At 42.4% G+C, this 12,238-nt stretch overlaps 1 protein-coding gene across 1 annotated transcript; it reads left to right on the top strand.

Annotated features, from left to right (window-relative positions):
* Positions 1-1,438: 1,438 nt before the first annotated feature.
* RBP4 (retinol binding protein 4) lies at positions 1,439-11,046 on the top strand (the record flags this gene model as incomplete). The annotated part of the gene is made up of 6 exons (XM_081328593.1): positions 1,439-1,570; positions 4,061-4,210; positions 6,699-6,835; positions 7,214-7,320; positions 8,975-9,187; positions 11,018-11,046. The coding sequence occupies 6 exons, from the start codon at positions 1,439-1,441 to the stop codon at positions 11,029-11,031; spliced, it is 753 nt and encodes a 250-aa protein (XP_081184719.1). The 3' UTR covers positions 11,032-11,046.
* Positions 11,047-12,238: the final 1,192 nt, after the last annotated feature.

Genomic DNA, 12,238 nt, shown 5'->3' with positions numbered 1-12,238 from the left:
TTCTGATTGTACCTCCATAGCAATGGATACCATCTTGAAAGCATGGCATATCAAGAGCTAGTAACATGGCATTCATCTCATACTGTATGTAACAAAACAGTTTAAAACAAAATCCATATATCCCACAAGCATTGATATAATCCATTTTAACCACTCAGGATTCTTTTATTGTGTTACCTTCTCATCTTGAATTTATGGATACAACAGACTATAGCATTGGGGTTAGATGTGGTATATTGTCTAAGGGCTGCTGCTGGGTGACCTCTCAGATGACTGGAGATACCGTATTTTCCGGCGTATAAGACGACTTTTTAACCCATGAAAATCACCTCAAAAGTTGGGGGGGTCGTCTTATACGCCCAGTCGTCTTATACGCCGGAAAATCAGTGAGCCCGGGAAGGCACGCCCTCCCCTCTCACTGTGGAGGAAGCAGGGAAGGCTGGCATCTGGCGGGAGCCGGCAGGGCAGTCCTGCGCACGCACGCACGCGCAGGACTGCCTTGCCGGCTCCCACCCGACGCTCTTCCCTCTTGAGGCAGCATCGCTCCCCGGCTCCTAAGGAGTCCTCGGGGATGCTGCCTCAAGAGCCATGGCAGGCGCCTCACGCTCTTCCCTCTTGAAGCAGCATCGGCGGAGCCGTCCGGCGTCAGGCGGGAGCCGGCAGGGCAGTCCTTCCCTCTTGAGGCAGCATCGCTCCCCGGCTCCTAAGGAGTCCTCGGGGATGTCCTTAGGAGCTGGGGAGCGATGCTGCCTCAAGAGGGAAGAGCGTCGGGCGGGAGCCGGCAGGGCAGTCCTGCACGCGTGCGCGTGCGCAGGACTGCCCTGCCGGCTCCCGCCAGACGCCAGCCTGCCCTGCTTCCTCCACAGTGAAAGGGGAGGGTGTGCCTTCCCGGGCTCACTGATTTTCCGGCGTATAAGACGAAAAATCTTGAAAATCATCTCAAAAGTTGGGGGGTCGTCTTATACGCCCAGTCGTCTTATACGCCAGAAAATACGGTAACCTCGGTGTATCAAATTAGGAAAGATCCATACACAGTCTGGTGCAATGATTGTTGTTTTGTTCACAAGAAAGACCTCATTTGTTCTTGAGTAAGCCCTTCACACTGACCTCAACATTTGAGCTGCCGTAGGAAGAGGTATGTGTAGGAGGCACAGACCAGGTCAAAAGCTGCCTTATGCAATTGTGTTTGTTATGCTGAGGGCTTCTTAGCATAGATCAGTGATGGTGAAACTTTTAGAGACCGAGTGCCCCCAAACCACCCCCGCCCTGTCCCCGTCCTGCCTGCTCCGCCCCTGTCCTGCCTGCTCCGCCCTGCCCCCAGACTGCCTTCACCCCACCCCCCACCCTGCCCCACCCCACTCCCCCACCCCACCCACCCGCAGGGCCACTCACCGCCTCCACGGCCCACTGCAGATTACCCAGGCAGCCCGGCAGTGCCATGGCAGCCACGCCCTCCACCTGTGCCCCACAGTATCATCTGTGCGCGACAGGGCGTGAGGGCAGAGTCTGGTCCCTGCTGTCCGGCTGCCATATCCTTGGCTGTGCTGCTCCATGTAGGCTGCGCCAGGGGGTGAGTCTCTGAGGGTGACTCTCCTCTGGGGGGGCTGCTGGTGAGGAGGGGGGCATGGGGGGAGGCGGGTCTGGGGCGATGGCACATGTGCCCACAGAGAGGGCTCTGAGTGCTGCCTCTGGCATGCATGCCATAGATTCGCCACCACTGGCATAGATTCTTACTTGTTGCTCAGGTAGAAATACTTTGGCAAGCTTCAAACATTATGGTATATATGTTGTGCCTACCCCAGGGTTTTGCTAGAAACTGCAGTAATGTCTAATCCAGTGCTTCTCAATTTTGGCAATTTGAAATATGTGTGGACTTCAATTCCCAGAATCCACACACCCCTGTCATGCTGGTCTAATGCATTATGATGTCATTGCACAATGTCCTCAACTTACGACAGTTCATTTAGTGACCAAAGTTACCTCAGCACTAAAAACAGTGACTTATGACCATTTTTCACACAACCGTTGTCGCTTCCCCATGACCATGTGATCAAAATTCGGACGCTTGGCAACTGACTCATATTTATGACGGCTGCAGTGTCCCGGAGTCATGTGATCCCTTTTTGAGACCTTCTGACAAGCAAAATCAATGGGAAAGCCAGATTCACTTAACAACCATGTCACTAACTTAACAACTGCAGTGATTCACTTAACAATTGAAAGGTTGTAAAATGGGGTAAATTTCACTTTATTGTCTCACTTAGCAATAGAAATTTTGGGCTCAATTGTGGTTGTAATTCGAGGACTACCTGTGTATAATGTGTCAGTGACATCTTGGTATCACAATTTGCATCAGTTACTTCCCTGCCCAACTTTTCCATCAACCCAATATGGATGTCCATAAAGTGGCTGGGAAAGATTTGGGGATGAAAACCCCAGCTGCTCAGAGTTCCTTCGAAACACAAGATGGGGAGCAAACAAATTTGATAATAAAAAAAATGGAAGTGTCCTGGATTTGGCATTTCCTGGAGGAACTACTGAATTATTGAATGTGAAATATTTTGAACATAAAAAAAGATTTATTAATGCCATAAAAGGTAAAGGTAAAGGTTCCCCCGCACATGCATGCTAGTCGTTTCCGACTCTAGGGGCCGGTGCTCATCTCCGTTTCAAAGCCGAAGAGCCAGCGCTTGTCCGAGGACGTCTCCGTGGTCATGTGGCCGGCATGACTAGACGCCAAAGGCGCACGGAACGCTGTTACCTTCCCACCGTAGTGGTCCCTATTTTTCTACTTGCATTTTTACGTGCTTTCGAACTGCTAGGTTGGCAGAAGCTGGGACGAGTAACAGGCGCTCACTCTGCTACGCGGCACTCGGGATTCGACCCGCCAAACTGCCAACTTCAATTTCTATAATAACTTATTTGGTAGATATCTGTATTGATACGACTGCTTCATTTGTACCCTATATATAGATGGAAGATGGAGTCTCAAAAATCCATCATTCTCCATCTTGTTGCTGATACATCTTATGTGAAAGGCAGCTCATCCCCAAGACCACCTTCTGCTCTGTCTCACAGTCACATATAAAACACCTATTCCCCCCCTTTTTTAAAAAAAAAGATAACTAGGCCTGCTCATGGGGAGGGGAACCAATCCAATCACCATCCTGTAGCAAAAGATATTGCCGTACAATGGATTATTGGGTCTTCTTTCCTACCACAATTCTATTTTTTTTTAAAAAAAATATTTTAACATTCAGAAAGGCCCGAAGGATCAATGACAACGCTGAATGAATGAGAATCCTTTTTGCCAGCAATATCATGAAGTGTTTCTAACCATGCCCAAATGAGCATGAAAACAAGGAGAGTTCTCAGAGACACTTGCAGCCATCAAGCCCTCTTCTGAACCATAACCAGAGCTGGCTGGGTGAGTCTTGCTTTCTTGACTTGGCTTTTACTCAAATGGCGTTACATAAACCAGAGGGACCCCTGTTGTTCTAGAATCCAAAGAAGAGTGTGTGTGGCTGGGGATCAAAGATCATGGCTGTCACTGCTGTTTGCTTCCCCAGCCTCCTGCTGCAGAGTTATGCAAGATCTTTGTTAGGACAGCTTGGCCAGCAGCTGGAGTTAATCTAACGCCTGGTCTCTGCTTGCTTCCCCCTCCCAATTCTGCTGCATGGGAGGGGGCTTACCAAAGAACTGCTTCACCAACCTCACCCAAGGTTATTAAAGCTCCTGTCCTCTTCCTGTTTGCTTTAGAACTTAGCTGCTGGGTCTGCGTTTCTCTTCCACAGACAAGTAACTTCTTTAATTATTGGAGCCTCTTTCTCTGGGGATTATGATATACAGAAGATGACCTCAAAAGGTCCCAGTACTACCCTGATTCAGAAAGATGATTTTAGAAGAATTCTAGTACCCTACTTAGGGGGCTTCATAAGATTTATCCTTTCATCTGCCATATGCCTAATAGAGTCTGTTCTTCATCTTTCCTTCAGGTTATTCTGGACAGTCTTCCTTTTCTTCCCCATTATGATTGGTACGTATTTGATTTTTGTTGCAGGCACAAAGGAGCAAGATGTCTTGTAGGAATCCAGATCTTGCCTGGTTGATGCTAGTGGGGTTCTTGGCATTTTTGGATAGCAGATGTCAAGCTCAGCGGGACTGCCAAGTGAGCAGCTTCACAGTACAGGAAAACTTTGATAGACATCGAGTAAGTATCCCGCCCTCATCTTTTCCTTTCTCTAGATATTCTAGTTTGCTCCCCTACAGCCCATTCCTGCTGTTTTTTTTCTTTTTTGCTGCTTCCACTTTCCAAAATCTTCCCCAGTTACACGAAAGAATCTTAGCTGCCTGCAGAGTAAGCCTGATAGAGTAGGGCTAGTCTAGAGAAAAGAAGGGTTAGAGGTGACATGATAGCAGTGTTCCAGTATTTGAGGGGCTGCCCCAAAGAAGAGAGGGCCATCTTATTTTTCAAAGCACCAGAGGGCAGGACAAGAAACAATGGATGGAAACTAATCAAAGAGGGAAGCAACCTGGAATTAAGGAGAAGCTTTCTAATAGTAAGAGCAATTAACTAACTTGCCTTCAGAAATTGTGGGTGCTTCATCACTGGAATTTTTAAAGAAGAAACTGAACAGCCGCTTACTTGTCTGAAATGGTATAGGTCTCCTGCGTGAGCGGGGGTTTTGACTAGAAGACCTTAATTTCCTGCCCTAACCCATGGGATTCTGAATGTGGCTGAACTACAATTTTGTGCAGTCTGAAACCATTTAGAGGGACAAAGAATCTCTATCTTTGAATTCATAACCATACCTAAATATAACTCTACTGCTTCTTGGGTTGCCAAATGTAAAAAACAGTAAAATCCTTTAGGCAGGTGGTGTAATCTTCAAGGTCATGTGTTCTACTGCTGCTAAATGGATAACAGTATTAACATTGCGTGAAGCTAATTCGTGGTTATCTCTCTTTGAAACAGAGAAAGGCAGTTAGTTGTGTTCATTGCTCGGCAAACTGTTCTTCCCATTTATTTTCAGAAATAAATTTCAAAGGGTGTCAGTCTCTTAGAGAAATCACATTTGTGAATTGTGTTACATGTGTTTACATTTCAAATAACAACAGTAACTTGGTTTTACCCGAATTTCCTTCTTGGGATTATGGTTTCTCTAAGACAGCCTATGTATGTAGATATTTCACCTGTATGTAAACTCCAAGTGAGTCATCTTCTATTATAAAGGCTAGATCCCAGGTTTTCTTATTGACAGACTGAGACAAGGGGAAGAGAATTGGCACCACTTCCTCATCCGAATCATTCATGTGTTAATCCCAGAAGGTTCAGTTATCTAACCCAGTTTATCTCTGCTTTATCCGTGCTAGAGATGACAGGAAAAGGAAAAGCTTTCTAGGTCACTTCCAATGGATAGCAATTGTTTTTGATACTGATCTTAATTTTGGCTTGACTTCAACGATGCAGTCTTTACTCTTACATTTTGTAATGGGCCTTTTCAATGCTGTAAGCTGCCTTGAGCATTGTATAAAGGTGTGGGATGCATTCTAACAAATCAGTAAAAATAAAATAGAGAGACAAGTTACTTTATATGCAGAAGAGCACATTTCATGAAATATAAGGCACAGATCTTTAGGACTCTGAAAGGCAACAGGCATCAAACATTTTAGACTTCCTTTTCTAAGATTGCAGAGAATACTTCAACTTTGATTTTTCTGGGAAAGACAAATCTGACATTGGATGTTTCTTACTAGCAGGCAACTTTCCCTATCGCTTTTCCTGGTGTAGTAAGGAAATCAAAATTAGATATGTAAGGAAAAGGTATGGAAATGCCGGATCTAGTGTTTTCCTTTATTATTGGCTCATAATCAGTGGCTAATCTGTGTCATCCCTGGAATGGTGTATATTTATACCTTCCCATTGGTTTCATAATAACGTAGGAACTATCTGGTAAATAAAACAAAGGTTAATTATTAAGTTTTGCAGAGTTATTGTATTTGGTTCACCCCTCTTTCAAAGGAATAGAATAGAATAGAATAGAATAGAATAGAATAGAATAGAATAGAATAGAATAGAATAGAATAGAATAGAATAGAATAGAATAGAATAGAATAGAATAGAATAGAATAGAATAGAATAGAATAGAATAGAATAGAATAGAATAGAATAGAATTCTTTATTGGCCAAGTGTGATTAGACACACAAGAAATTTGTCTCTGATGCGTAAGCTCTCAGTGTACATACAACAACTGGTATGGCTTATATAATAGATGCACAAGATACAACAACAAGTGATAAATCATAGATACTAATAGGAGAAGGTAGTAGGAAAGGAAAGAAGAGAAGATGTGAAGATGAGAAGGATAATATCAATAGAGCCCTACTACATGGGTAATCTTTAGGCCTATAATCAGAAGTATGGCTTGTAAGTGGCACTCACCAACTTAATCTGGAATGTTATTTTAAGCAAAATTAGCTGAGAATCAAAGTTTGTTTAGTTTCGCTCAGAATGTTTTGGGGTTTCTTGAAATATTGAAGACTGGAATTTCATTTTTGTTACAAATGTTAATGACAGATGAACATGGCTGCAATGGAAACTTTCTTCATTGGCATTTCATTTCCTCATATTTGCATTGCATTTCCTCATATAGACAGGTCTGCTAAGGAGTTTTTCCCCCCCCCCTCTTTTTGGCAGTATGCTGGCACCTGGTATGCCATAGCCAAGAAAGACCCAGAAGGACTGTTTCTTCAGGATAATGTGGTGGCCAACTTTTTTTTGGATGAGAATGATAAAATGACTGCCACTGCCAGAGGCCGAGTTGAGCTCTTTGGGTGAGTCTTGAGATCCAGCTTCCTTCACAGAAGGTCCAGTCGTATCATTAGGGAGGATCAGGTTGCTCTCTTAGCTACCTCGGGGCATCAAACTGGTAGGTTTTAGAACGTATTACTATTGCAATAAGGACAAGGCAGGGGAGACAATCCAGTGGTGATGGCGGTGTTAGTTTCCGCCTTATGCCAAAAAATCATGTTTGGCCTTGATTATTAAACACTTTGACTTGTGTTGGTAGGTGCAACACAAGAACTAAAATGGCTGTTACTCAAGTCAGAAAAATCATGCGATCCAGCCTATTATAGTTTTTGCCTCTCTTTCACCTGCTTACCTTCTTTTATTCCTTGATGGACCTTAAATCCATCTCTCCTTCTTTTCAGTAACTGGAACATGTGTGCTGATATGATTGGCACTTTCACCGAGACAGAGGACCCTGCCAAGTTTAAAATGAAATATTGGGGTGTGGCCTCATATCTCCAGAAAGGAAGTGAGTATACCAGGAAGAGAGCTTGCTACTCAGAGCCCTGGCTACCTTGGACTGCTCAAAGTCCAAAATTCAATACATATGGAAAGTGCCAGGTTGCCGGGGGGGAGGGGAAAGTTATGATCTAGTCCAGGGGTAGGCAACCTCGGCTCTTTTATGACTCATGGACTTCAACTCCCAGATTTCCTGAGCCAGCATGGCTTGCTCAGGAATTCTGGGAGTTGTAGTCCATGAGTCACAAAAGAGCCAAGGTTGCCTACTCCTGACCTAGTCTCCTTTACTTTGTGAAGAGATGTTGGTCAAATCTATAAGCATTAAATACAGTAGATGAAAGCAGAAGAAAATCTCCTACGCCTGCCCACAGAAGCTCCAGCTAAATTTAAGGAAGTTGCTCAGAATAGACTGACATACCATTTGAACCATTTTGTTACTTACGTTGCTGAAAACCTGGTTTTAGCGATCCCTTGAAGTCTTCAGAAAAGGCAGGTGGAATTGCCTGCTTTTTTCAGGTTTTTTTTCTCTTTCTCCAGAAATCATCAGATATTACTGGCTATTTGTCTCCAGTTTTTTTTTTTCATCTCCACCTTCAACAGATATTTAACCTTTGGTCTGCCACGATATCACAACATTTTGCTTCCTAAAAGTTCTGGAGTCCAAAGGCTGGTATCCTTGTCTGGTCATGTTAAACACTGAATTTGGTGCATCCTCTGCATTGTATCTTATCAAAAGCTGGCTCCAGTCTTTTAGAACGGAAGCTGATAGAAGTTCTTTCCCCTCCTAAAGTTATTTGATAACTTGAAAGATAATGTGCTCCTAGTGTTGATTCCTATGTAAATTTCAGGACTTTTATCACTTAAGCCTGTCCATTCCACGGATGTTAAACTTTTGGCTTCTTCAGCACAATAAACACCATTAGCAACTTTTCTGAAAACCATTCTCCCTGTTGTGTTCACCAGGTTGACTTGCCATTTGGCTCTGAAATAATGTTTCAAAATCTAATTTCTATTCATAATTTTTCTACATACAGCATTAACATGTATGCGAGCAACTAAATTGCCTGTGCATTTAAACATTTCAGAATCAGTTTTGAATAACTGGCATTTTCTAATACCAAAATAAATCTCCTATCTGATAAAGTTCAGTGCCTGAGCAGCAGTGCTTTTTACATTATTAAGCAGATGCCTACGAAATAAGTTTTGCTCAAGAAGAAAGAGTTTTAAAGTGAGTGACAGTGGATTAATATGTGATGATGAACTAATAGGCTTGGTGGAATTAAAAAAATGCAGGTAATCCTCATCTTATAACTATTTGTTTAGTGACCATTCAAAGTTACAACAGCACTGAAAAAAGTGATTTGCAACCAGTCCTCTCACTTAAAAATATCATAGCATCCCCACAATTACATGATCAAAATTTGGGAGCTTGGCGACCAGCATGAACATACAACAGTTACAGCATCTTGGGGTCTTGTGAAACATTATTAATTTGGACTTAACAACTGCAGCGATTCACTTAACAATCCTGGCAAAAAAGGTCACAAAATCAGGCATGATTCAATAACCACCTTGCTTAGCATCATAAATTCTGGTCCCAATTGTCCTATATGTTGAGGTCTACATATAAAGTGATACTGAATTTTCACTATGCTTTATCCTAGATGATGATCACTGGGTTATGGCCACGGATTACGATACATATGCTCTACACTACTCCTGCCGTAATATTACTGAAGATGGGACTTGTGGTGATAGCTACTCGTTTTTGTTTTCCCGGACTCTAGATGGGCTAACACCTGAAGCACAAAAAATTGTCAGGCAAAAGCAGGTGGAACTCTGCCTAGACAAGCAATACAGGCGTATTGTACATAATGGTAAGGAATATTTTATTAGAATTTACAGGAAATCTGGCTAAGGACAGGATAGAACAGGGGTAGGCAACCAAGCTGGCTCAGGAATTCTGGGAGTTGAAGTCCACAAGTCATAAAAGAGCCAAGGTTGCCTACCCTTGGGATAGAGTAAGAACAAGAAAGGTGCTCATTCTAATGGGGTTAGAATTCTTAGTGGCACACAGATGCCACAATCACCTTAAGATCCTTGATAAAAACAGGGCCTGTCTTCCAGACAGATTGTGGAAGAAAACAACACTATGAGTGAAAGATGGAGAATATATTACATTATGTATCTCCTTGAATGGGCAAAAATTAAGTTCCTAATATATTTGTCTAGATCAGTGTTTCTCAACATCACCCAACCTTTGAGTTGCATGGACTTCAGCTCCCAGAATTCACCAGGCAACATCTTAAAGTTGTGAGGTTGGGAAATACTGGTCTGGATCATCATATGCCTTAAGACTAGCTTTCACCAATCTGATACGTTGGGGTTATTACTCTTAGAATTTCTAACCATGACGCCTTTGTGGCTGGGAAATTTGTAGGTCCAACACAAGTTACATCTGCTTCAAGTTATATTCATGGCAAACCCTAATACATAAAGTTGAAGAGGTGCATCTGACGAAATGATCAGATCTGAGGAGTAGATCACACTAGAAACAAGTTTATAAACCTACTTATCCATCCTGAATGCCATTCTTTCATACAAGGTTCCAGTCAGTTGCTGTGATCTCAGGTCTACCTAGGCCAAAATCTCAGGGGACCAGGGGGAGGGAATTGGAAGGCAAACTGGGCATGCGAAGACTCATGAAAGGGATAAAACAAAACTTGGCCATGAGTTAAACACCAGGTGTTGTTTTTTTTAATAAATGATGGAATTGAAAAAAAAGGAGGCCTAGAGGGATTTCTGCTATCCCATATTAATTCAACATTTACCAGTTTTCTCAAATATGATTTACATCCTTTCCTCTCCAGTCCTTTTGCAAATAGAGGCAATCTGGCTTGTTAATTTAAATTTGGATTATTCTCCCTTTTTGTTAGGAAATCTCTTCCTGAAGTTCTGTGACCCACGGAATATCTGTTTTTCCATCTTGAAATTCATGTCTTTTCCCCACTTCCTTAGTTCAATTAACATTATAGCAGCTGTCATTATAACCATTCACACAATATCACCCATCCTGAAAAAAGCTTTAACATATTACACATGGACGGTTTGTCTATTCCAGTATTTCTCAGACTTGTCAGTTTTAAGATGTATGTATTATTCTTTGTGAAGAGATGCGGTGGCTCAGTGGGTTAGGACGCTAAGCTTGTCGATCAGAAGGTCGGCAGTTTGGCAGGTCGAATCCCGAGTGCCGCGTAACAGAGTGAGTGCCTGTTACTTGTCCCAGCTTCTGCCAACCTAGCAGTTCGAAAGCACGTAAAAATGCAAGTAGAAAAATAGGGACCACTACGGTGGGAAGGTAACAGCGTTCCGTGCACCTTTGGTGTCTAGTCATGCCGGCCACATGACCACGGATACGTCCTCGGACAAGCGCTGGCTCTTCGGCTTTGAAACGGAGATGAGCACCGGCCCCTAGAGTTGGAAACAACTAGCACGCATGTGCGGGGGAACCTTTACCTTTACTATTATTCTTTGAGTCATCAAGAATGAAATTAAAGACATTCACAGTCTGGTAATTTAGCAGGAAGGTTTGTACACATCTGCAGCTGTGGAAACTTACTATACCATATTAAATCAAATCAGTTCCCTTTATTTTGTAATGCATTCTGGGAATTTTAGCATATTTTCTTTCTCTTTTTCTTTCTTAGGATACTGCGGGTAAAGACAACATACTCTATGGAAAGCAGGAAAGCATATTCTCGATAGTTAAAAAAGATTTTAAAATGTACTGTTTTGAGAGACGTCCTTCATTTCATTTCAGTTAATTCATGGATTCATTTGGATCTTAAGTATACTGAATTACATCGTTTATCCTTTCACTGGTTAATAAACTAAAATCAATGCAATAGCACCATGACTGTGTTGTGAATGTGTATTTATGCATTTGGGGTATAGAACTAGCGTGTTGTATTTGCAGTGATTAAAAATATAAATCTAAACTTTCAGTGCTAATTATGTGTTGTGTCCTTTCTCATTCTACAAATGATCCACAAATATTAATGTGCTGGCAGAATTTCATCTCATGGTCAGGGAAAGTATATCCTCATCTTGACCAACTGCACCACTTTTCTTGAGGAAGGAGAAGCTGAAACATAAAAATATTATTGCAATTTGTGCACATGTTGTATCTTTTCTCAAGATACGTGTCCATTTTTCTTGAAGGTATGCTATTGAGTATTTTATATTTTTCATACATTTTAGGTGAACATGATTTGTCAGGGTCCTTTGATCTACAATAGGAACATGAGAAGCTCCCTCACACTGAGTCAGATGGTAGACCAGGGGTCTTCAAACTTGGCCCTTTTATGACTTGTGGACTTCAACTCCCAGAATTCCTCAACCAGCGTGCCTGGGCCAAGTCATACAAGGGCCAGGTTTGAAGACCCCTGTACTAGACCAAAGAAATCTTCAGAAGCCATTGGTTTTTACATTTTTTACACTGCCTTTATGATTATTATTTTAATATAAAGAACTTAAGGTGATGAACGTGCAACATACTCTTTCCTCCTCCTATGTTCCCCGCAAGAACCAGCTTTCTTAGATTCCTGTGACTAACAGAGATCTGCCAAATCTAGGGCTCATATTCAGCCATAAAGACCAAGAGGCAAAGTCTAATCAGACAGAGGAATTTGCTTTTAAACTGGTAATTTCAAATGAATATTCATCAGAATCAAATCTATCCGCTTATGATTCTAAGAGTAAGGATGCTAGCTAAATACACATGTATAATTTTAAGTCAGGGATAATTAATCTGTTCTTTCTACTGGTGTATAGGGACATGGTGGCTCAGTGGGTTAGGATGTTGAGCTTGTCGATCAGAAGTTTGGTGGGTCGAATCCCGAGTGCCGCATAGCAGAGTGAGCGCCTGT

The sequence above is a fragment of the Vipera berus genome (assembly GCF_964194415.1).
Source record: "Vipera berus genome assembly, chromosome: 5".
Lineage (NCBI taxonomy): Eukaryota > Metazoa > Chordata > Lepidosauria > Squamata > Viperidae > Vipera > Vipera berus.
Note: the sequence above shows the minus strand (reverse complement) of the source record. Positions and strands in the feature narration are given on the sequence as shown.